Source organism: Struthio camelus, chromosome 22 (genome assembly GCF_040807025.1).
Source record: "Struthio camelus isolate bStrCam1 chromosome 22, bStrCam1.hap1, whole genome shotgun sequence".
Taxonomy (NCBI): domain Eukaryota; kingdom Metazoa; phylum Chordata; class Aves; order Struthioniformes; family Struthionidae; genus Struthio; species Struthio camelus.
In genome coordinates this window covers 4280548-4304797 of record NC_090963.1, presented here as the reverse complement: position 1 = coordinate 4304797, position 24250 = coordinate 4280548, and the positions used below count along the sequence as shown (strand labels likewise).

The window sequence follows — 24250 nt, the reverse complement described above, 5'->3', positions numbered from 1 at the left end:
CTTTTCTTAGCATTCACCTGAGACCATCAAAAAATGGAGTCCAGTAACGACGATGGGGTTTTTGGCATAGATTTCCACCTGCCCAGGCCCTGAGAGAGAGCATTTCACAGATTTGTTTTAATCAAAATTTAAATAATAACAACTTTCAGACGCTACTGATGTGCTTACCGACGTGAGAGGCTGTGGCCTGTTCCCAGTCCTTCCCCACGTGTGAGAGCTGACCTTATTTGAGAGGATAACTACGCTCTTAAAAAGCAGCCGACTGGATCTTACACCTTTCTGCCTTAGCCATGAATTGAAGCGAGCTCTACCCAGAAGGCTCAGCAAGGACACTTAGGAGGGCAGAGCACACTGACAAATTTATAGAGTCTAAGAAAGGAGCCGTCCAAGAGCCTCTGCTCTAGGTTTTGCTGAAACACTGCCTTTAGGACGACAGGAGACACTGGGTGCAACTTACCCGGCTTTCATTAAAATTACTTTCCTTTAATGCTAAACTCTTCCAGAACAGCAGAATATGGTCATTTTCTGTTATAATTTTTAAGGCATCTGGTGCAGACAGGGGAACTGCAAATGACAGAAAATGGAAAATGGGTCAGATTTTAAGTACAAGGAACAGCAGTGAGGTCACTTTTCAAAGTCAGTACTTTTTAGGGTTCGGCACAATACTCCGTGTACAAAGGGCTGCCCTGGAGGACAGGATACTGTAGCATGTAAGCCGGCAGGAGTTTTCCAGTAGGTTTTTATGGCAGACCCAAAACAGCATTTTATTCCCTCTGCACAGCGAAAAAAAGTGTCTCTCCCATCTCCATTTAGGCAGGAGAAAAATTCCCTGGCCATCGTGCCAAAGGAGTCTGCTCCACTGTTGCTTGTTTGTTTCTTTAATTGCTTTTGCTGGGAGTTGTATCGATGCTTTGGCTGTGGGAGATGGCTAAGCGATGCAGAAGCACGGCCGTCTCAGTCCGGGTCAGCCCTTCCCTGTTAGGCTGCCCAGCAGTGGGCTATAGCACAGGTTGCATTGCATGGCACGGGATTCCCTCTAGTGGCTAGTGCTGCAAGAATTTGCACGGGACCCAAATATTTATGCTTTTTTTCCTTTACCTGTGTTGATTTTCATACTGCATTCTTTGCTCATGTTTCCCAGTTGAACAATAACATGGTATTTGCCTCCTGGTTCAAGTTTTTTAATGGTGTACTCCACTGTGCTGTTCCGGGTTTTCACTTTGTAGATTTTATCTGTTTTTCTTACTAAATCTTTAACTGCAACAGCATATAACTGGAGGGGAGGAAAGGTACACACGGTGAACGACAGAAAATCTTACTTTCCTGCAGGCTTGCTAGCAATCTCATACAATGTTAGAACATCAGACTCGGGGGCAAAACTCAGATTAAACCGTATCTTTACTGAAAACCTGTGAAGTAAAGCGAGATTTCAAACCTCTTGCTAGAGGAGCTGGATCCTGCCCTAGATCACTGTTTACAGATGAGGAGAATGCAGTTACTGGAACATATGAGGGCAGGAGAAAAACCTCACTGTGTCTTAACAAATAGCAAGGACACAGTGCAAACTTCTGCCACGCTAACGATTCCAGTTTTGCCAGGAAGATTTATACCTTTGAAGTCTCAGAACCAGATCAGGACTAGAAAGTTTGCTGAGAAAATGACTTGCCTTCAGTGGAGCAAGCCCTGGCTGTAGGCCAGCACGCCTGAAAACAGGATCGGGCTTTGTTCAGGCAGCCACAGGGCCACTCGCACGGGAGGCAGAGCCCCTAGCTCAGGCTGGCCTAACATCTCGCCTGTGTCCATGCAGGCTTGCAGATGACTATTAAGATGGTGGTAGACCTTATCTCAGCCTCGGTTCTCCATCAGCAGCAAGAGAGTAATCTCACTTCTAGCCAGGGTTTTGCATGCAAAGGGACTTTGTAAGAAGTTACCATATCCTGGTCGGGTGAATCGTAGGGTGATTCCCACTTAATGACCGCAAACGTCTTTCCGGTGAGCACGGAATGGAGGTGCCGAGGGGGGAGCCGGTTGTCAGGGATCATCTTGACCACAACGTAGTCAGAGGGTGGCCCTTGGTAGGGAGACATCACACGGACCTTAAAGGGGTGAAACAGCAGTTAATACTGCGCCTTTGCTCTTCGGTACCAAATTGTAGCCCGTAATGTAGGCAGAAGGCACAACAGAGAAGGAGCCTACCAGAAACAAGTACTGCTCGTCCCTGTTCACGATCACGGTGATGTTGTGTGAAGTAGTGGTGGTGTTGTGAGGGCTCCTATAGAGCTCTAGGAAAGATGTGGCATAGAAGATGCCATAGACCTGCAGAGGAAGACAACAACTAAGCAATAAAAATGCTTTTTCTCTGCCTATGTTTACGGGGCAGCAGGTCGTTTATGTCGTTTTTCAGATTTAGAATTTTCTGGGGCGTGGAATTCAATCCCACTGAGCACTTCTGTCGGCAGATTTACTCGTTTTTCGAGGTTCTGATCCAGACCCCTCCCTGACCGGTGAGAAAAGAGAGCTGGCGCCTTACAACGTTCCTCGGTCCGGTCCAGTTGCACTCCACTGCAGTCTGGTTGATGGCCTTGGCTTTGAGACTTGGAGACGCAGGTCTTGTGCCACTGGTCATGACACGTACAAAGGACAGAGGGCTGTCGCCCAGCTCCGTCTTAGCCCACGCCGAAATTTCATAGGGTGTGTGCGCGGTCAAATTTGCCACTGAAAAAGGAAAGAGGTTTGCACTATTAGGAGAGGCAAATGACTGTTATGGCTGAGGGACAGCTTCAGTAAATGGTCAGCATCAGTAAGCGGTTTTAGACAGGAGCCACTGTCTCTTGGCTTGTGGTTTTATTTGTTTTGAGTAATTTCCTTTGTACAAATGCATCCCGGGATCCTAGCACCTAATCTAGCCTGTTGCTTCATGGAGATGCTTTCCTGCATTTTGCCTGTGCATGCCTGTGATTTCTCCAAACCAGAAAATAATCTGATTAACAGGGACACGTACTGGATAAGAGCCCAAGGAATAGTTGACCTTTTGCTGAGTAGATAAGGAACCACAAAACCCTGTGTGATGAGAAAAGGCTAGTGCAGCTCTGAAGATGAATCCCAAAATCTGGTTGAAATCGCTAGTTCCTAATAACAGGGGCCAAGGATTTGCTGGTTTGTCTTCTCCAGATTTACTCTTTCCCGAACATACACTAGTCAGCTGAGATGTAACTGCAAGAATAGGCCTATAGCCTTCATCGAAAACTTCCCATGGGACTTGACTCAAACAGGAGAATTTTACATGGAAAGAATTTACCTTTTTGGACCGACTTTTCTCCTTCTATGATCAGAGTCCTTTTTTCCTGCCTGTGCGTATCGAATGTCCAGTAGATGTTCACAACATAACCGCTGACCTGTCAAGCAGCAATGGCACCACTGTGAACTATCTGTTCAGCTGTTTTTTGCATGCAGGGAAAGAGTCACCATTTTAAGTCTGTGCATTCTATTTTCCATCCTAATTAAGAAAGCTAGGGCAGTTGATAAGAATTAAGTAGTAAATCAGTATTAAAAAATTAGTTTTAAAAAGTAATTGTAATACTTAAGTGAGTGATCCTACCTATCCCATTCAATATTTATAATTTTTCCAGCTCAGGCCTTTTCTTTACCACAGTTTTAGAAGAAAAGGTAAAAAATTTACCTTGATATTAGTATTCATTTTTAGGGTGAAACTTATGGAGTCGTCACTGTAGCTCTCAATATGTATGACAGGTGGAGGAATGACTGGAAGGAAGGTAAAAAACAGCTGTTACTTTTAATACTTAGAGAGGATGAGAAAAATACAGACTTTCACAATGACGTTCGTGTATCAGACCGACAGTTTCCCAGCCTTTCCGGTGCCAGCCTTGCCTGGCTCTAAGACACGTGTCCCTCAGAAAAAGGTACTGATACACAAAATGCACATCTGCTGTTATTTTATCCGATCAATCACCTAAAAGTTGCCTTACATTTCTGAGCCTTGCTAGCACAGGATGAACACAGAGAGGACCAGACATAAGTATTTCACTGCTCAACTGACTGGGAAGAGCTCTGTATCACAGTCCACGTTTTCGGGCCTTCAGAGTAAGCAGTGATGGGGGGTCAGGAGCTGTCAGCAGGGACAGCTGCAAAGCTCTAATGTAAAATCTGAAGTGAAAGGCGTTATAGATCTTTCTACATCTGTTTCCTAGCTATCTCTAATTGTCAGGTATTCGTGCTCTTCATATTATCAAGAATCCTGCATTTTTAGTAGCGTGGTGTTTTCTTTTCTTTCTTTGACAACACAGTGAGGATGCACTTTCATCTGACAAATTAGATAGCAGACAATTCTGACATCAGAATATAGGTTTGAAAAAAAATAGTTGTCATGAATACAAACGATTTCAAAAAGGCTTTTCAAAAACATTTCAGTGGGAAATGATTTATTGTTTTGTTTCCATTTATCTCCTGTCTGCAAGGGAATGACTGTAGTGTTGTGATAGTTCCTGGGAACCTTCGTGGTCTTCTAGTGGTCTAGCCTGGGTGAAACGCAGAAACCACCATAAGCTAACAGGGAAAGGAAAGAACAGGTGCCCTTTCAGGCAGAAGTACTGAAGGAGTTAATGGCAATGCACCTCGCCTAGCCAAAGGTAGGATCTAGCCTACAAAAGTTACTGGGAATCCCTCTGCAGCCCAGGAGAGAGGGGCACCCTCTGGATGTGTTTCTCACGCACTTCCAGAGGCAGTACTCCCATCCTACGCGCCTCAGGGCACAGAGGAAGAGTCAACAACCCGTTCAGACTTGCCACTGAACTTTCGGGCAGCTGAAGTTAAGTGAAATGGTAGAGCAAAGTTGCTAAAGGTTGTAAAATGCCCAGTAGGGAAGAAAAAACCCAGAAGGTGGTTATACGTGTTGATGCTAAAATTTCAGGCTAATGTTCAGAGTTTTTGCTACATTGTCCAAATCGATTTAAACCGAAACAACAACAGTGTTTACCTTTGCCTTTTATGGTGGTTATAGATTTGGAATCACTCCAGTTTCCCACTCCTCGACTAGTTACCGCAGCAACCTTTTCAAATAAGAGGGTGAGTTAATATGAAAAAATGTACACTGCCGCCACTGTATGCTGCAGCCAGAGAACGAGGTTAGAGCAAGGCTACTCACATGGCAGAACTCACGGGAAAAGGACTTTGAAGCAAACAATAGCTTAATTACGTGGTAATAAAATGCTTATGAACAGAGATAAAGCAGATCAAGTCAATTAAGGGAATCTAAGAAGGCTGGGGTGCATCTGCTTTGCAGATAACCACTATCTTACGAGATCTTTTTAAAAAGTCTATGAAGATGAGGCGGTCTGGAATCCCCAGCCCTGGTATATGTAGCCACCACTTTGGTTAAGCCCCTGCTAGCACTGAATCCAGTTCCAAAGATTAATTTGCAAACAGGTTAGTATAGGAAGGAATAGCACAGAAGGAAAGGCTCACTCCAACGCAGCAGGCAAACAGAATTGCCTAAGTGACCGCATGAGGAACACTGATTCATGACGGGTTTTATCCCCATCCTCAATTTCACAGTGAACTCCCGCAAGTATCCCTGATCAGTCAGCACTCGGAGGATGGACAATAGCAGGGTATACATTTGACAGGGTTCACTTTGCAGACTTTGATTTCCTATTCTTATCAGTTCAGTCTATAATTACCCTGCTTCTCCCATATGCATGCATTCTCCACATGTATATCTGTTCCTTTACCCAGCGATACAGTTAGGACCAAATTTATCTCTGGCCCAGATCCGGTGCAATGGCAGTGACTTTGAAATGGGCAATTAATAGCACAGATTTCATCATACAGCCTGGCCTCCTGGGAGAAGGAGCAAATCAAGGGGCAGAATTCAGGCCTTGAAACTATATATACTACCAGCGCAAACGCCAAGTCCCCTTTGTGGGTTGACAAGAAAAGGCAGATTTTAACAACATGCTTTCTAACAGTTAGTTGACTGTGCAGTTCCCAGACCATCGAGCGGAAAAAAATGAGAGCATCCATAGTACTCCTATAATTAAAGCTTTGAAAATACTCACTCTAACGGTGTATAACGTGTTGACCTGTAGGTTCTTGATCTCGGTATAGTTCCTGGTAGTTCTCAGGGACGACCACTCCTTGGATCCACCTCTGCTGTATTCCACCTGGGAGCACAGAAACAAGCAATGAAGGCCCTGCAGCCACCCATGCCACAGGGTCACAGCGGCATTGAAATGTCAGTATATTGAATTATAAAATGTCAGTATATTGAATTATAAAAGCTTGGAAAGGGAGCCAGAAATGAAATCCTGAATTTAAGGACTGTGTCACTGCCTGCAGTCCTGCAGCATTTCTTCTCCTCTCTTGCCTAACACTCACAGAAGATGTCCTCTACAAATGCCCTATTCTGGGACCCCCCCACCCTCTGCAGAGATCGCTTTTGTTCAGAAAGGCGAATCCCCACTGCTAGGAGCCCTTAGGACCCGTTCTTCTCCGAGGGGTGAGCAGGGCTCCTGTCCCACATCCCCGGCCCCCCGCTGTGCTGCAGGACTCACGATGAATTCCCGTATGAGCCCGTGGGCGTTCACAGGAGGACTCCAGCAGCCAGTCACCACCCCCTCAGCTTCTTTTTTTAAGGACAGCTGAAGGTTAAGGGGAGCATCTGGTACTGGGGAAAGAAACAAAGGTGTTAGTGACACAGCCCCTGCCATGGTCGGTGCATCCAGAGCACAGGGGAAAAAGCAAGAGCAGGACAGGGTCTCTCAGACGGGTGGGAAACGAGCGGGGCTGACCACGTGGCCCTGGCACGTGGGAGAGGGAAGATGCCTTCTTCCCACAGTTGTGCCCCATGTCCCTTCCGTACCCCACAGGGGCAATGAAGCCTTTTTAGTGAAGCTAAGATTTTGCTAAGCGCTCCGCTTTATTTTGCATCTTTTCCTTAATCTGACCTTCGGCGTGCAGCTAGATTATCTTGTCCCTTGCACGCGGTACAGAACAGCCCCACAGGTTCGTCACTGCGTTGTAAGAAGAAATGAATTTCCTAGTGATACTGAAACTCAAAATTATAGGGGAAGAAAGCAAGCAGGGTCTTGACTTAATGCCAGGACTGACTCTAGGCCAGGAAGCTGCAGCGCTGTTAGCCAGTCCTGGGCAGTTCCCTGGGCCTGCTGAAAAGACTGGCGTGGACTGTGATTCAGGGAAGACCCCTTTTTCTTTACAGTGGGGTTATCTCAGCGGTCCCTTTCTAGGCTAAAGTAGCAGGAATCAGGCACGTGAAATGAGCCCCGCGGGTCTGCTTACGTCCTTCGGGTGCCCGGAGGGTGATGAAGTCATTGGTGTTGTACACTCTGCTGAGACACTGCACTTGGACTTTCACCTGATAGGTACAGTCTGGCTTGAGGACTTTCAAAACGCTGTTTGTTTTGTTGCTGTGGGTTTCCAAGACCTTCCAAACGCTTTCACCCACCGTCCTGCGCAAGAGAGTCAAAGCACTTCGCTCAGGAGGAAGTTTAGTGACAGAGGGGGCTCAGCTCGTCCTAAAAGATGAAATATCTAACTATATTTTAAGAACTTGCTTCTTCCTTTTCTTTTCAGTAAAGCCACACCACCAACTTGAAAAGAAACCATTTCAAAGCATGAACTGAACATAGCTTAATGCTTATAGCCGCCATCCTCTGAGGTTTCTACAACTGCTGTGCTCTAATTTCTTGACTTTGTTCTCACTGTTAGCGGTCCCACAAAGACAAGACCCAAGCAGAAAACGAAAACTGAATATACCCGCGTTACAGTCAAAGTAAACACTCTGTACAAAGCAAGAGAGCTTTTCACAGCTATTTTGGGTCTCCTTTGTAACAAAGTATTAGAAGATTTTTCAAGCAGAAATGGGTTGCAAAGTTCCCAGTCTGTCAAGGCCCGACTCGGTTTGGTACTTTGTCGTAAATAGATGGATACTGTTATCAGTGCTCATGCTTCTCCTGTCCTTTATTTGATAGAGATAGCAACGGGTCATGCGATGTACTTGTAATACGCAACGTACCTGTAATACACGTTGTAGACACAGGAGGTTGAGGACATTTTTTTTGGCCGGGCCCATGTTAAAGTGACATCGCCAGAGAAATCAGCTGTCCACTGCAGGTTCTGGACTTTGTACACGATTGTGTCATCTAAGCGGACAGCAGGGAAAGTTATTTGGCTGGAGGAAAACAAGTCCTTTACCCAGAACTGAAACAAGAGTTATGTCCATAGCACAGACAGCATGTGGAGGTAGAAATAGTAATATGCACTAAAGGGAGTATTTGCACTATCCAGATTAGACATGGAGTTTAGGCAGGTGCTATCGACAGAGAAGAGCGGGTTGTTCAGGGCAGGAACGTAACCCTCATGCTTCTAGCTCTCCCCAAAGCGTATCTTGGTGGGCTTTATGGTGCATAATGCGAACGTCCTCCTCGCCCCCAAAGAAAGTCAATGTATGGCCACTGATAAAACACTCTTTAACATCATTTTGGAAATGTATCAGTGCAACCTGATCGCCAAAGTCACTCTTCTACTTGTGCAATGAATGTGCACTGACACTGTAAGCCAGCCAGAGCCTTTCTTTGTACAGTTTTCCTTATCAAATCGAGCATTCAGTGGAAGGACTAAAGGTAAGACTTATAATTAAGGCAATAGTCCAGGGATCTCTTGATACGACCTCTGCGGCTGATTCACTGCCTGATCTTGGGAGACTCATTTAGTTTCCCTGTCTGCTGGCCTGGGGAAAACAGCACTGTGAAATCCAGATTTGATAGTAGCGGGGACTGGGGGATGCTCACCTGAAAGGGTCGAAATGTACTTCCCGTTCCTCTTAGCTCGTTCCCTCCTTTCTCCTTCTGGGGGACGCGTTTCCGAGTCTCGGGGTCAGCTATCTATCCCACCTTTCTCGTTCTGCTCCGTAGACCCCATGTGCACCTTTGCCAACACCTTCCCCTCTCTGCACTTCCCATCCAAATGTTCTGGTGCTTAACTGGCTGGGGCACTTCCCTGGCTCTGTCGCTGGGACCCGGCCCCGCAGAAGCCCTGCTTGCTCTTACTAGCGGAGCTCTTCCCCAGCGTGTGCTCCCGCTCGCTGCCTGCCTGCACGTGCCCCCAGGGACCCAGGCAGTTATCAGGTGCCTTGCTCCATTCCCAGTGCGGCAGGAAGCCAAGCAAAGGGGGGGTGACCTGCTGCTGCTCCGCTTCCCGTAAGCCTGTCGGTCCAGGGGAGGGAAGGGGGAAGTGCTGACAGGCCCGGCAAGACAAACTTTCTGAGGGAAAGAGATGGTTTCCCCTCGGGACAGCAGCCGGGTTGTGAATCTCAGCAGCTCCTTCCCCCTTTCCCAGAATGGAGGCAGCCTCTTCCAATCAATATTTAATTAAAGAACGAAAACCTGATGGATGCTCAATCCCCCAAGCAGCTCAGTAGGAAAATGGCTGAATCTCATGGTTGGCGAGAGACAGCATTGATCGTGATTATCTCTGCAGCGCGGGCCACCCCTGTAGGGCTAACGAAGGCCAGCGCGAGAGGAGCAGGGACGGGGAGAGGGCAGGTGCCACTGCCCCAGGGTCACCTTGCGGAGAAGGACATAGCTGCAGAGCATGGCTTCACCTGGGGGCCGTGCAAAGCAGACAGCTTTGCTCCTGCTTGGCCTAAAGTTGTTTTTCCTAAGTCTGTGGTGGCTGAAAAAACAAATTTGCTGTGTCGAAATTGGCAGGGAAGTTTGTCCCAACCGATTATAAATGGACAAGGAAATAACTCAGACAACTAAACAGAGGAAGATACAGCCAGGACATTGCGAATGAAAGGTGAGGAGAGCACCTCGGTGTGCTGCCACGGAGGAAGGGATGAAAAATGGAGCAGGGCTGCTTCTTACCAGTGCAGTTTCTTTCATCGCTGCTGTCTGAGCAGTCTAGATATCCATCACACCGCTCCGTCAGCATAATGCAGGCCTCTCCGTCTTCGCATTTATAACCATTAGGGCACGACAGGGTGCTGTGAGTAGCTGCAAGATGCAGAGAGGTTGCCTGATTCAAAGCACAGAAGCTCCCTTACGAGTACCGTGCTGCTGGCAGTGCTAAGGGCCGGTTCAAGGGCAGGCACGTCCGGGTGCAGGGGTGGCCACGCTTCGGGGACGGCGCTCAGGCAGAGTGGGTCGTTGTTAATAGGGCTATTTCTGTTTTGCTCCATCTTCTGGCATGCTCACCTCCGCTATGGCAAGAACCTGGAGCGTGTCCCACTGAGATCAACAGCACAACCCTCTAGATGTCAAAGAAAGCAGTGGCATCCTGAATTCCCCAACTACGCCTCCATTAGGTACTCCCCTTTCGCAGTTGTCAGCATATGCTTTTGGACCGACTCATCGGCTGCGCTGAGTTGCCTGACACAGAGGAGATCCAGGAAATCACTGCCATCTGCTTCCCGCAGGGCCCAACCAGGAGACATCACGCTCGAGGCATACGACATTTCTGAGTTGCAGCCGATTAGAGAAAAGCAGCCTTGTCTAATGGGATGGGCACTATTTGGGGGCCTTTTTTTTTTTTAACTGTAATGCTGCATTTATTGCAATGCTTCCACTAGCAATGAGACTCTTGAGAGCATCTGTCCTTGCAAAGAGCTTCCCCAAGCTCTTCCCCCAGCACTTACGGCAGTTCCTCTCGTCAGTGCCGTCCTGGCAGTCCCGCAAGCCGTCGCACCTCTTCCAGTTGGGGATGCACTTCCTCAGCTGCTGGCACTCGAACTCGAACCTGCTGCAGCGGCCCAGGAGCGCCGGGGAGGTGGCGGTGACGTTAGGTCCTGGGGGGAGGAAGCAAGAGCCCGGTGAGAAGCGGCACGGGGCCCAGCCAGGCCAGTGCTGCTGCCACCAGAAGGGACCCAAATGTGTCCCCAGGTCCCAACTCCGCTAGATGGCAATCTCTTCCCATCTAACAGGTATACGGCTCCTTCGGCTTTCGGGTGGCTAAATCCCGAAGCCCTTCTCTCTCCTGACTGCAGGGGGCTGGAAAAGCAAATGGTTGCGCAGCTCTTAAGGCAGCCAGGCAGGGGGGATGCTGGCACCGGGGGGTCGTGATTGACGGGGTTAGCGGCATCAGCCCGCAGCTCTGCAGCCTCATCAGGGACAGCAGGCAGGGAGGGCTGGCTTGCACCCGCAGTGCAGGCGCAAGCCGAAAAGTCGCCCAGGCGGACGGGCTGGCGGCCTCAGCCCAGCCTCCGCAGCCCTACGCGGTCCTAGCAGCTGCGGCAGCAGGGTTGCACAGCCCGGCTGGAACTGCTGCCGCAGCGCCGGCACCTGCGTTAATCCGTGCAGCGGGGAAAGACGGGACCCATTTCTCTGCTGGCGTCAGGAAGTGTGACTTCAGGGAGGGAATAGGTGGTGGGCTTTTACACCCCCGCATAATTCAATGGTGTAATTTGGCAAGTATTCGAGTCTTAAAGGCCAACGGCCCTTGCAGATGTGATCCTACAGAAAAGGGACCGGGGCGAAGGAAGAGAAAACCTTACGCGCAGTAGGGCAGGCTTCCTCATCGGAGCCATCTGTGCAGTCCTTATATCCATCGCAGACCCAGCTGTTCATGATGCAGGCCCCGCTGTTGCAACGGAAGTGATTAGGCAAACACGTTGGTGGGATCGATGTAGTAATGGGAAGAACTGGAGAACCTAAAAACACAGCAGTGAGAGCTGACCTCTCCCGGCCCGTTCCTGCGCGCGTGCTGTAAGCTGAGCCTATTCCCAGCAGCCCGAAAGCCACGATGAGCGGGGAGCACGGGGAGCGGGCAGACAAGACGTCGCGAGCGCGGTACTTTGATGCGCGTAGGATCTGCAAAGCTCCTGATGAGCACTTGCAACAAGGCAGACCTATAAAGGTCCTGGAGCATGAGAAGGGCTCACAGAGCCCACTCAGGGGGGTTTTTGCTCCGGCACACGCAGCCCGTACCGGCGCACTCCCTCTCGTCGGACCAGTCGCCGCAGTCGTTCTCCCCGTCGCACTTCCACCTGTTGGGGATGCAGTGGCCGTTCCCGCACTGGAACTGGTAGTACCGAGAGCAGTTGGGGGCCTCCGTCGGGTTTTCTGACAAGGAGAGGAGAGTCCCGTGAGCCCCCGCAGACAGGATAGGGCAAGGCAGGGCAGAAACGGGGAGGCAAAGCCAGCCGTCCCGAAATGAGCACGCAGCTGCTTCATCTGCCTGCGCCCGGCTCCCGAAGCTGCCTAGGGATCGTTGCTAAAATATTGAGTTTGGCTGTAAGTTGCCTGTCTGCCTCGGGCTGGGAAGCTGTGGAGTAAATATGTTCTCATATGACTTAGTCAACTACAGTATGTGCCTTCCATATCAGATTTTTCCGTCTGCTTCAGTCTACCTGTAATATGACCCTGCTCTCTAGGTAAAACACTCTGCAACGTGTAAGTGAAACATTATATACATCCATGTATAGGTATATACATACATGCATGAATGTGTATCTAAAATGTGACGAAGCCAGTGCTTTCTATGCTCCCCAAATTCAAAGGAAGCTGGAGCTGGGGTGACCAGGGTCCTCGAGGCACCGCTCACCACAGTTTGCTTCATCGGAGTAGTCGCCACAGTCGTCCATGCCGTCGCACTTCCACACCAGGCTGATGCACACTCCGTTCTGGCACTGGAAGCTGAACTGGTCGCAGGTGCGGTGGAACTCGGGGTCCTGGGCTGCAGGGCGACACGGGAAAGCCGTCCGCCCCGGAGCCAGCTGCTCTTCAGCAGAGGTTCAGTGAAGAGATTAAGGGCCTGAGGGAAGCTCATCCCGACAGAGAGAGGAAGGAGCACACCAAAAGGCAGCTACGGACTTAAAAGCTAAGTGTTGTAGTCCAGGGCCACGTCTTAGGAGACCTGTTGGCTTGTGGGTACCCCGGGGAAGGCGCTCTCCTCCCTGTGCGTTGCTTTCCTTCTCTATCAAGCCCCCCTTTGCCAAGTGCTGTGAGGTTGCCCTCTAAGCCCGAGGCAAGAGCACGCCGTCACACTTACAGCATCCGGCATAGTTGGCATCTTCATCTGAGCCATCCCGACACTGGACGATGCCGTCGCACACCATGGAGTGGAACAAACACTGCTGCCGGTTCTTGCACACGAAATCCATGTAGCGGGTGCACAGGGGTTCTGGGTGCAGAAAGGGAGGGAAGGGCAGCTCCTTGGCCGCGCTACCACCACCACCCTCTCTGATTTGCACAGAGTCGAGCGCAGTGGCCCGATTTCATAACCGTGCAGAAAGTTGCCATGGCAAACAGTTCGGGCTCTGCATCTATGCGTAGTGCCCTCGCCCGCTAACACATCCTGGTATGAGCAGCTTGGCACAGGCGTCAGGCGGGATTTGGCCACGTCCCTGAATATAGCTCCTGCCAATCTACCCTCCTTTCGCTGCGCTGTCCCACCTACTTAGCCTTTCACTAGCACGCACAGAGGAGCAGATTTCCCAGTGGGCTAATGCATGCTAACTAAAGCTTTCCCATTAGCTCATCAGCGCTGTTCCTCCTGGTGAGGGCGGCTTTGGCAAGGCGGCAAGTCCAGATACTGTACTCTGGCGTCCCTCTGATGCTTTGGTTTGGCCCTCGGGGTCCCGCCAGGCCCCCGCGGCCTCGGTACTCACCGCAGTGCTGCTCGTCGGAGGCGTTGGAGCAGTCGTTGATGCCGTCGCAGTGTTTGCTGGTGGGGATGCAAGTACCGTTCGGGCACTGGAAGCCGTTGCACTTTTTTTCTGAAATTCAGGTTTGAGCGGTGTTGGTTTTTACAGAGCTGCTCTTAATTGGGGATAAAAATGCACAGCGCACCCCGAATCACCTCCCCACCCGCTGTCCGTCCACTTTTGGCGGGGTGGCAGTCGCCTCCCTGAGTTTCGTCTCGGGGGTCTGGTAGTGCTCTCTCCCACCCCGGCCCCGCGGCGCGCGAGCGAGCGTTACCGCAGGTGGCGGGGTCCTCGTCCGAGCCGTCCTGGCAGTCGGCGTCGCCGTCGCAGGCCCACCGCTGCGGGATGCAGTGGCCGTTCTGGCACTGGAAGCTGGCGGCCTCGCAGGTGTGCGACACGGCTGAAAGCAGACCGGGCAAGGGCGCTTGAGCCCGCGCTCGCCGCCCGCCCCGCGCGCGCCAAACAGGCCCTGCGGGAAGGCACCGGCCGTTCGCACCGCTGGCGCGGCGATTTCCGCCCGCGGCACCTCCCGGCGCTGACGCCAGCAGCAGTCCGGGGTGCTGGGAGCCTTGCATTTGACCTGGTTCGTGCCGTGAGCTTTTCCTCGCTGTCCCTCATCTGCTAATTGGCACAGCGGACACAATAATTACCAGCCGGCTGCACCTCATGGGCTGCTCGCGGAGGCTAGCAAACTTTTCCGGCGCTCTCTAGGTCCTCCTAAAGTCTCCTTCCCTTTGCTCTCTGTCCTCCCGGCGCGTGGGCGAAGGAGAGGATGGCTGCGTCTCGCTGGAGGGAGCAAAGCCGCGGCCCTCGGGGCGGCCCCGGGGAGCAAGCGCTGCCCGCGCGCCGGCACGCGTGTCTGCCCGGCCCCAAAGGGTCAAGGAGGGAACGGCCTGCTCATCCTTGAAGTCTCCAAGACAGCCCTTGATTAAGGCAGGCAAGGCTTTTCAGGGTTGCCACAGCAAACGAGAAATACAATTCTCTCTGGATTTCCAAGGGATTAGGGCCCTGGCCTTCCTTAGGCTCCTGTTTGGAAAATATCTGCCTACGGTTTAATTCGGATGAAGCCTGACGTACGTTGTCCCTTTAAAAACGAGTACCACTCTCAAACCAGGAGAGCACCCATCATTATCTAGAAGAAAGCAATGTTCAACTTAATTAAATTGCATGCTACTGAATTTTAGGTTAGCTAGTGACATGCACTTGCAGATATTTCAAAATACTACAATCGTGTGGCAGTAATATTCTATTAGGTATTCAGTGTGAAATGTAATTATTTCAGATAAGAGCAATAAATGCAGCTGGTGGAGTCAGATGAAATGTTTCTCAAATAATTGCGATCCTCTTAGATAACTTCAACTTTAGGCTTAACAAACCCGATAGGCTTTTTGAAGTAGGCTCCTTTCCCGTAGTAATTCTCGCCGGAGATACTCATATGAGAGATAAGTGATGCCAACAGAAATTAAACCCTCTTGCCTAGCCGGGCTCGCAGGATCCCCGGCGAAACGCTTCGAGCCGCCAATGAACTGCATCCGCCTCTCCCTGAGATCATTTAATTGCGGCGGAGCTGCAGACCCCGCGGCCGCCCCAGCCCGGCGAGCCAAAAGCGAAGCGGCACCGCCGCGCTCCCCGACGAGCAGCCAGCCCTTTGCGTGATCCCGCCGCCGAGCTTACCGGTGCAGTTGGCTTCATCTGACCAGTCCCTGCAGTCGTTGTCACCGTCACACTTCCAGGAAAGGCGAATGCACATCCCCGAGCTGCAGCTGAACTCGTCGGCTCTGCACCGGTGGGCCTCTGCGAGCAAGGCGCAGCCGGCTCAGGCGCTGCCGGGGCGCGCCGGAGGAGGAGGAGGAGGAGGAGGGCCGAGCGCCGGGGACGGGGCTGACGTTTCACAAGCGGCAGCCTAGCCAGCACCGTAAAGCCGACGGGCCTTGACAGCGCTGCTCCCGCGCTGCCACTCTGGCCTCGAAAGAGCAAGAGCCACCACCCTGCTCTGCTCACCGGCTCCGGTTTTCCCTCAGTTCACCATCCCACCGCGTCTGAGCTGGCCGAAAGGGGAGGACGGGGCGAGCGAGCAAGGCCTTGCCCTTACCGCAGCGGCTCTCGTCGCTGTTGTCGCCGCAGTCGTCCTCCAGGTCGCACTTGTAGGAGAGCGGGATGCAGGTGCCCGAGCCCCGGCAGCGGAACTGGGTCTCGGCGTCGCACACCGTCGTGGCTGCCGCCGGCGGGAGGAGAGGCAGAGACGCCGTTCAAGGCTGCGGTCGCACAACCCGCAGCCCGGGGCAGCGCACGCGCGGCTGCGGGACGGAGGGACGGCACGCGGCAGAGCTTTTCTCCGTACAGCCTGAGTCGTTATTACTTTATTTTCGCTAGCGTTATCGTGCGCGCCTCGTACAGCGGAGCAAGAAGGGGTTAATGGCCTGCCTAGGGAACGGGGCTGAGGCTCACCCGCTAGCAAGCCCGAGGAAAACGCCCTCCAGCCAGGGCAAAGCAAAGAGGAGGGAACAGGCTCAGCGAGAGGCCCGAGCCTTCATGAAGACGGAGGGCCGCGTCTTCACCTTCTGCATGCACTCTTTTCCTCAGCATCAGCTCTGCCCTCAATTAGCCTCAGGAGACAATTACTGCGAAAGAGAAGCATGCACCCTCGCATGAAAGCTGGGCTCAGTCTCGCCTAGCTTGAGATGTGTACACCTGAGCTGGGCAAGGATGAACTACTGGCTCCAGCAGGGTGCGATTCATGCAACCCGTTTTGGACGTGTCCCTTCGGACGAGACGAATCGTGCCCTCCGAGCGCCTCGTGCTCCCCGTGACTGTACAGGGAGTCTAGACAAGCAGCTCAGGTGCAACGCCAACACAGCAGATATCTAAACCGGGACGGGCGAATGCCATCCCAGGACACTTACGGCAGTTTTTCTCATCGCTCATGTCCCCGCAGTCGTTATCGTTGTCACACTGCCAAATGCTGTTTATGCAGTTCCCATTGAAGCATCGGTACTGGTTCGGCAGACAGGTGTTTTCTGGTGCAAAGAGGAAAACACAAACAAGTCGGCATTAGGCATGTTGCTGCCCTCTTGGACCAGAGGTCGTACTTCTCCATGCCCAAAGGGCAGCGGGGAGGGTCACGGTGACCTCTCAAAGTGGCAGAAGCCACCACCTCCCAAGGTAAAGCAGCGACAAGAGTTGACGCTTTTACCTTCCTTCACACAAGTGCTGTTCTTCATGACATAGCCGTGAGGACAGTCACACCTGACTTCCCCTGAAGGCAGCACGGTGCTGGAAACGCCCTCGGGACACTTGCAGCTTTTGCCGTTGTTTGACTTGGGCAAGCAGAGCAGGCTGCAGGGCTTGGCAATGCAGGCGTTCTCCCCTGGCAGGAGGCGAGGGGACACAGTGAGGACGGAGGGCCGCGAGACGCAGCGGGAAGCCCAGTTTTACCTATCGCATCGCTCCCTGCATTCAGGCCCCTGGTTAGGAGCCAGCTCAGCAGTGCCAAGTGTTGAGGCCGGGCTTAGAAAAACAAAGAGCTTTCTGCTCCCATGGAGATCAAGGGCCTTAATGGTCTTCCCAGTCTCTTGCATAGTCATGATTTTTAAAGCCCTTTGATGGTCTTAAACCCATCTAAAAACGATACCAATCCCTTCAGTGAGTGATACACCACGCAAGGGCTGCTGCTACCTGAGCACAGCCCAGAGTGATGCCTTTTTTTGCATGGAAAGGCCACAACCCGTGACCGAAACTGGGAGGTACCATCACAGCACAGAGAGGGCCCGATGTCTGCTTTCTCTCCAACAGGGAATATCTGTGGTGGCTGCTTAGAAGTAGGAAGCGATGCTAATGAATCACAGTCCTTAACAGGGCATCTGAGTGCCTAAAAAGCCCTGCAGGAATGTGAGTACATTCAGCTCATGAAACATGAGATGGGACGACCTCGCAGCTTGGGAACTTGTGGAAAGGGAGGTTAAACGGATTTCTGCACCCTGTGCTGTGGGACCCATCCATCCGAGCACTCAGTCTGTCACAATATCCCGAGGAAAGCTCATCTGCATGCACGCTCTGTTACCTGTCGTCTTTCCTCTGTAAAATATTTTCATATCCATGATCCCGTTTAATCGCCCGACTAAAATCTCCATTCTTGAGCCGCTGTTTTTGGATGCTCTAAAAATACTCAACTGTGACCAGTCATTCCAGTAGATTTCATTCTGAAACACAAGCTTTGCTCCTTAGTGCAAAGAGACCCAAGTGGAGCCACCTGAGAAGTGCTAGCCGGCGGCTATTTGACCTAAGACCATTGCATGCAAAACCCTGGAACTGCAGGGCAACGAGAGTCCAACTGCTCCTCAAAGCCAAGGGGAGGAAGATACGAAAGACTTGAAACAGGAGGTGCAGGCTAGGGGGAGCAGAAGTCACGTCTGTTGAGTCACAGAAAATGTGGGGAAGACATCACAGTGCAGCCGCTTGGAAAAGCTGAGAGCCTGTTGGATTTTGGGCCCGGTTTAAACTGCACCTGCCTGTTAATTTCTGGAGTTTGTCTGAAAATGCCAGGAGCAGAAAGAAAGCAAGCACCACCCTCTCACTCCCAGGAACCAAAGCCAGCGTGCTACACACTCCCCCTGCCTAAGACCACGTGGGCTGTGCAGATCGCCATCTACTTGAAAAGAGACTCTGCATAAATACCTTAAACACAGCAATAGCGTAGGGGTGAGGGAGGCTATCCAGGATCACGGATCTCTGGAGGCCATTGAAGTCAACCCTCTCGATTCTGTCCATATAGGCCTCTGTCCAGTAGATCCAGTGGTCATCCACAGAAATGCCGTTTGGCCACCGCACGCCCTCCGAAACGATGCAGCTGGCCGATGATCCGTCCATGTCGCTTCGGTAAATGCCAGGCCTGGAGTCTCCCCAGTCTGTCCAGAACATCAACCTGACAAGAGCCAGAGCGTTTACTCGAAATGATAACAGAACATCTCATCAAAAGGAAAGAGGTTATAAAGCAGAGATCTGAACACTTTAAATTCCCCGTCTCTTGCAAGGCATGTCTTTGGAAAAGGAACTCTTTGCTGTTCAAATCACCCTGATCGGGAGATCTACAAGCAGCAGAGGCGCATATTTAGGTGGCAGTTTCTGCGGTGTGGAGGTAGCTGTAGGTTGCCTAGCTTTAAACTGGTCTGCGTAAGGACTCGGAGCGATGTAGGCAGCGCAGCGCGAGCTGCAGGAGCTGCTGTCGAGGTGGTTGCTCTGCTCAAACCAGCCGAGCAAACAGGGCTAAAGGCAGCTCAGGTTTGTCCCCGGTGTCACAGCAGCAGCCCCAGCAAGGCATAACTCTCCTTCGGTTCTTGAATGTGAGTGCAGCTCAGTTCCTCATGTATCAACACAGCTTCCTCCACTGACCAGACTGGTTTTACTGGCAGGAAAAGTTATCACCAGTGGAAACGTACAGGTAGGAGAACAGTAGTTTGATTAAAACCGAAACTGACTCCCAGTCTCGGACTATCTCCCAACTATTCATGCTGATGTCTTGCTTACCCTTCTCTGGGAACCAGAGCGAGGGCTCTGGGTCGTTCCAGTATCGAGGAATTTAGGACAGTAAGTCGCAAGTCTCCATCGGGATTGGCAACCTGGAGTAATAACAAAAGAGGAGGAGAGTGTTTACTGCTGGCAATATAGAGAGCAATTGCACTGTTTAGAGTTACATGAATTTCCGTGGCATTTAATTACAGCTCCCTAATAAAACAGGTATCCAAAATACATGGGCAAAGGAGCATTTATCTTAAGGCAAGTGATAAAAGATGACAGGCCTGGTTTATTTGCTATTTCTACGTTAGCAAACGAGCAACTGGCAGTAGCGGCTCTCTACCGCAACCCTTTCTAGCCCCGTGCACCGCAGGACATCGCCCAACCTAAAATAGCTTAAATCATTAGTTGCAGGTAAATTATTTAATGAGCTGTTTGCTTTTTTACCCCGTTTCTACTGCTCACCTCGGCCTCACAAACTGACCTCAGTTTAACTATGCAGGGCTGAACAGTACCACAGCCTGTTTGCATTTAGACCCGATAAAGGGTCCGTATTCAGCAATGCCACACCAGCAATAAGAATTCAGGGCAGCATCCAACTTGGATACACTGGTGCAAATGCATCTTTTTAACACCGGTGGTTGTAGACATACCTCAATTTTTGGAATCCCAGCGTTGACCCAGTAAAGCAATTGACTGAGAGGTTCAAAGGCCAGAGCCTCCACTGTTTCCAGCCCAGTGCTTATGATTATTTCTTGTCCAGAGCTGCCATTGAGACAAAGACGCTAAAAAGATAAAATAAAATGAACGGGAAACTCTCACAGCCTCAAGGTTAGTACGCTCAGGCGTGCAAGACGAGCCTTAACAGAGAGATCATGAATGAGAAGTACCTAAAATAAGCGCTCAAATTTCAAAGCACTTATGTAACAGCTCCATTGCCCTGCACCTGTGTGCCCAGTGCAAGGAGATAATGACACGGGTGACAGGCGTCCAGAGTAGCGGCAGGAATAGGAGGGATTTTTGGCTAACAACAGAGGGGCGAAATGCTAATCTTGCGCACGGTGCTGTTCTCGGTGCTCATTCACAGCAAGACTCTGCAAAGTGCTCGGCACTGACTTTCTGAGTCTTGTCACTACAAAAGTCAAGGGAACGCCTTTGCCTCTACAGGAGGCCAGGTGCGTGAGCGGGCCTGGCAGGGAGGGGTGCTCTCGGTCCCCGGGCACGTACGTAGTCCAGCCTGGGAGCTTAAGCCATGGAGCTCTCCCATCTGGTTGAAAATAAATGTTTGTTCTTGCCTTTTAGAAACTTCGTTACAGCATTGTAGAAATATATGAACCACTGAAAGTCAATGGAAAATCCCTGCATTGAGGCACAGGTATGTTAGGAAAGGATCTGGGGACAAACCTGGCCAAGATACGCTCCTAAGATAGGTTGCGTAGGAGGCGCAGTCATATGACAATGACCCTTTATGATAGGGGTCATGATATGACATGACGTTGTATGATATGACATGATACGATGCAGTCTGAACTCGAGCTGCGCTTTCTGCTGGGGGACCTGGGCTGCCCAAACCTCTGAGCTACCTGGTGCAGGCAGTGCCTTGCTCACCTGTATAATGTCAAGGGTGACATCGGCCCAGTACAAACAGTTGTGGTCGTAGTCAAAGTCGAGGGCGACTGCCCCTCGCAGCCCGGCCAGAGGCAGCTCCTCGCTGACGCCCGAGGAGAGGTCGTACCGGTGGATGGAGTAGTGGGTAGCGTACAGAATAAACTCATTCTCCTCTGCGAGAACAGGGGATTTGTTATACAGAAGCCTCCAGCTTTTTAGGTTACTCGAGGGCTAAAAAACAAATAACAAGTATTCCCCCTCCGCCCCCGACTGTGTGTTTCAGCACCTCAGTGTAACTGAGGCAAAGGCCCTTTGTCTCAATGGCATTAGGTTAAGTAGAAAACACTAACAGCCTCATAGGGTCTCCTTATTCACTCATGTGACAGGAAAATACTACTCCTATTGTTTATTGCAGAGGGTTCAAAGAGGAGGCAAAAATGGCCCAAACCGTTTTGCCTGCTTCCTTTTTACATTTGCATTCTGCCAATTAAAAACAAAATACTGATCTCCTCTTCCTCCAAATTCTCATAAAAAAGGTGCAAGCGATGTAAGATTGGTGCGTCCCAGGGGATACCTTTGCTGCAGTAAATACTGCAGGGTGGTTTTTGCACAGAAGTTGGCATAACGGGACCCTCACCCAGGACAAAGCCTCCCAGGCGTTAGCACACTACAAGTCAATTGCGGTAACGCTATTAAGGAGTAAAGCTAACGTCAGTAACACTGACGATGCATCCCTACGGCGATACGAAACGCATCCTGTACGTGGAAGCGGTGCCAACCAGCGCGTTTCTGCATACTCTCAGCGAACGCTCTGGGAACGCAGCACTGCCGAGCCCGGGCTGGTAGGGGCTGCACGTTCATTTTTCAGGCAGCAGAGCCCTCGGCAGCGTGACTAACTCGGCTCTGCCGGCAGCTCAGGAGGGCTCAGAGGGTGAAAACCGCTCGCGCCAGCGCTGCCGGTCAGCCCCGGCTCGCAGCAGCCTCTTCCCTTTCTCCCCCTCTCCCTCGAGCTGCGGCGCGGTGGCATGCTAATCACGCTGCTCATGACGGCAGATTAAATTAAAGCCTTAACGAGCAGGATGCAAATAACGTTGGCAGCACACGGGCATGAAATCCTTTCGGTGCCTGGGATGTTTAGCGAGGAGAAGGAAGGGGAAGGCGGTGCCGGCGTCCTCCGGGGCCCTGCAGGGCGCAGGCGGGCAAGCGCCAACGGCTAGCCCCTGCCCTGGCCTTGTCCCCAGCGCCCGTGCACGCGGTGGCACATCTCAGGGCAGTATCCGCAGATGGGTTTTTCCCTAGACAGGGCGGGAGATAATGTTTTTTGGTTTTGTTTGTGTCTTTTGTTCCACCGATTGAGGCATTTTAGCTCCTGTTCTGTAGATTCTCTCTGGGAAGCCTCTGGGAATTTAGGCATGGTCCCTCCATCACCAGCCAAGGTCGTTATGAATGAAGGCCTTGTGGCCGAGGTAATCCTGCACGCACTTACCAGCTAGCGGGCAGGGCACCAGCTCCCCTTCCAGCCGCGATTCGATGTCTCCCCCTGCACACGTGTCCCCAGAGATCTTTCGGTACCTGCAACATATACAGCCAGGCAGTTTATTCCAAGAAAGCTGTTGATATAGCACCGTGCGCAGCTACTGCAACCCACCGGTTCTTAATTGCAAATTAAATGTTGCTCTGTACGCCCGCACATGTATTCTGCTAACTGCCACTTGTGTGTTTTTTAACACCAGTAGCATAAATCCCAGCGCTTAGAAGATCAGGTTTCCCTTCCCAGGTATAACACATACCCTCGAGTCTTCTTGTAAGTTGAGCCCACGGGGCAAGGCGCCGGCGGGTCATACGGCTTTCCGGCAAATTCAGGGTCAGGGACACAAACTTCTAATGACAGGTCCTCACTCAGTTTAAAGCCAAAGTCACTGCCAAGAGAAGAATGATGTATGGAGGGAAGGGAAAGAAGGGAAAAATGCAGCCACGCTAGCCTCTTTACTCTCCTCTGGCTCTATGAGGCAGCAAGCCATACTGGAGCCAGCACTCCCTGAAGATCTGGCTTCGAGCCCGAGTTCTCCTGCTAGCTGTCTTATTTCACTGGGGTGTGCCTCAGTTTTTCCTAGCTGTAAAGTGGGTGTTACAATGCTTTTGTTCTTTGGAAAGTGCTATGGAAAAGGTTAGGTCAATCTGACTTTACAGACACTCCAGGGCTTTGACCGTAGGGCAGAAATTTGCTCCCACCAGCCTAATTCCCGATCTGCCATGACAAGCCAGATTCCTCCTCAGTCTGTTTCTAGGCACCTAACAGGGAAGTCTGAAACCCTATCCTTAATTGCAGGTACTGGGCACTCAAGCAGTCTAGCCGTGAGTCTACTGAAAGCCCAGTCCCTGAAAAGCAGTTTACTTCCTAATCCCAACCCTTCGCATTTGACGGCCAAAGCAAGGTTGCCTAATCCTGACATCTGTGCAGCTTCACTAAAGTGTAAATTATAACAAAATGATATAGCAGAAAGAGTTGCATTGCTGTGGCTAAAGGGTCACTAAGCTTTCTAGCAGAAGATCTCTACGTGTGATAGGAAATTGTCTTCCATCATTTGAAAGAAGGTGATGGATTAACAATACTCTGCCCTTCTATAGAACCTTTCAGAGGTTCCCATACAGCCCTAAAGACATTAATTAAGTCTCATGCCCCATTATTAATGAAAGGATGTTTTTCAGTCTATTTAGTTTCCTCTTTGCTATAAAATCAAGCAGTGATAAAAAGAGCTAAGTAAATTGGACGTTTGTTTGCTTTGTGGGATTGGTCACAGATATTTATCTCAGAATTACAATCCAGACTAAAAGAAATTAATTGGTATTTACCATTCAAAGTCCTCCCTTGTACAAGAGCAGTTGGAGACCATGACAGGCCTGTCAAAATCTTCCCCATTGAAACACGTCGCATGAGGAGTCCTCCTTTTGAAAACGGTTTTATGCCCCAGTAAACACTCATTGCCTCGCTCATCGGAGGGTGACCACAGTTTGTAGTCGTTTTCCGTGCAAGGGACCCCTAAGAACAGTGGCAAAGTTGGGTTAATGAAAGGCACCGTTCTTGCGGTAACCATGACTGAAGATTTAAAAGCGAATGAGGCTCCGATTTCCCTCTGTCCCCGCTGCCGACGTGTGCCCAGCGGGGCCGTGCAGAGCTGTGCCCTGCCCCGTGCCCAGCACCACGCTGAGCTCCAGGGCACAGGGGAGTTTTGCTCTCGGAGGAGGTCCAAAAGCCCCCTGTGCAAAGCTGCGGACCCAGCATTACACCCCATGCAGCAGTTCTCTAAAGAGCTGGCTTTTCGGAAGTTTGTTGGCAGAAAAGGGCAGTCCCTATCCATCCCGCCTAGCATCCCCGAGCGGCCAATGCAGTCAACGCCCTTGACACCTTGTGGGCACGCACCCGGCACGCCAGCTTCGCACGGTCCGCCCCGA

The 24250-nt window shown here is 51.2% G+C and overlaps 1 protein-coding gene across 2 annotated transcripts in view; it reads right to left on the bottom strand.

Annotated features, from left to right (window-relative positions):
- SORL1 (sortilin related receptor 1) overlaps positions 1-24250 on the bottom strand; it is a 55100-nt gene that overhangs the window by 5988 nt on the left and 24862 nt on the right. For both annotated transcript variants that reach the window (XM_068916523.1, XM_068916526.1), the window contains exons 14-45: positions 23651-23837; positions 22588-22716; positions 22284-22369; positions 20798-20970; positions 19843-19974; positions 19202-19293; positions 18353-18599; positions 17739-17877; positions 16872-17045; positions 16582-16695; positions 15771-15893; positions 15353-15472; positions 13953-14078; positions 13643-13750; positions 13024-13155; positions 12577-12708; positions 11961-12095; positions 11528-11683; positions 10673-10822; positions 9903-10031; positions 8051-8177; positions 7315-7484; positions 6570-6682; positions 6075-6179; positions 4994-5066; positions 3680-3762; positions 3299-3395; positions 2531-2715; positions 2197-2316; positions 1932-2096; positions 1099-1273; positions 458-564 (exon numbers count right to left, since the gene is read on the bottom strand). In XM_068916523.1, coding sequence (XP_068772624.1) covers positions 458-564; positions 1099-1273; positions 1932-2096; positions 2197-2316; positions 2531-2715; positions 3299-3395; positions 3680-3762; positions 4994-5066; positions 6075-6179; positions 6570-6682; positions 7315-7484; positions 8051-8177; positions 9903-10031; positions 10673-10822; positions 11528-11683; positions 11961-12095; positions 12577-12708; positions 13024-13155; positions 13643-13750; positions 13953-14078; positions 15353-15472; positions 15771-15893; positions 16582-16695; positions 16872-17045; positions 17739-17877; positions 18353-18599; positions 19202-19293; positions 19843-19974; positions 20798-20970; positions 22284-22369; positions 22588-22716; positions 23651-23837 — 4304 coding nt within the window. The remainder of the gene's footprint in view (positions 1-457; positions 565-1098; positions 1274-1931; positions 2097-2196; positions 2317-2530; positions 2716-3298; positions 3396-3679; positions 3763-4993; positions 5067-6074; positions 6180-6569; positions 6683-7314; positions 7485-8050; positions 8178-9902; positions 10032-10672; positions 10823-11527; positions 11684-11960; positions 12096-12576; positions 12709-13023; positions 13156-13642; positions 13751-13952; positions 14079-15352; positions 15473-15770; positions 15894-16581; positions 16696-16871; positions 17046-17738; positions 17878-18352; positions 18600-19201; positions 19294-19842; positions 19975-20797; positions 20971-22283; positions 22370-22587; positions 22717-23650; positions 23838-24250) is intronic.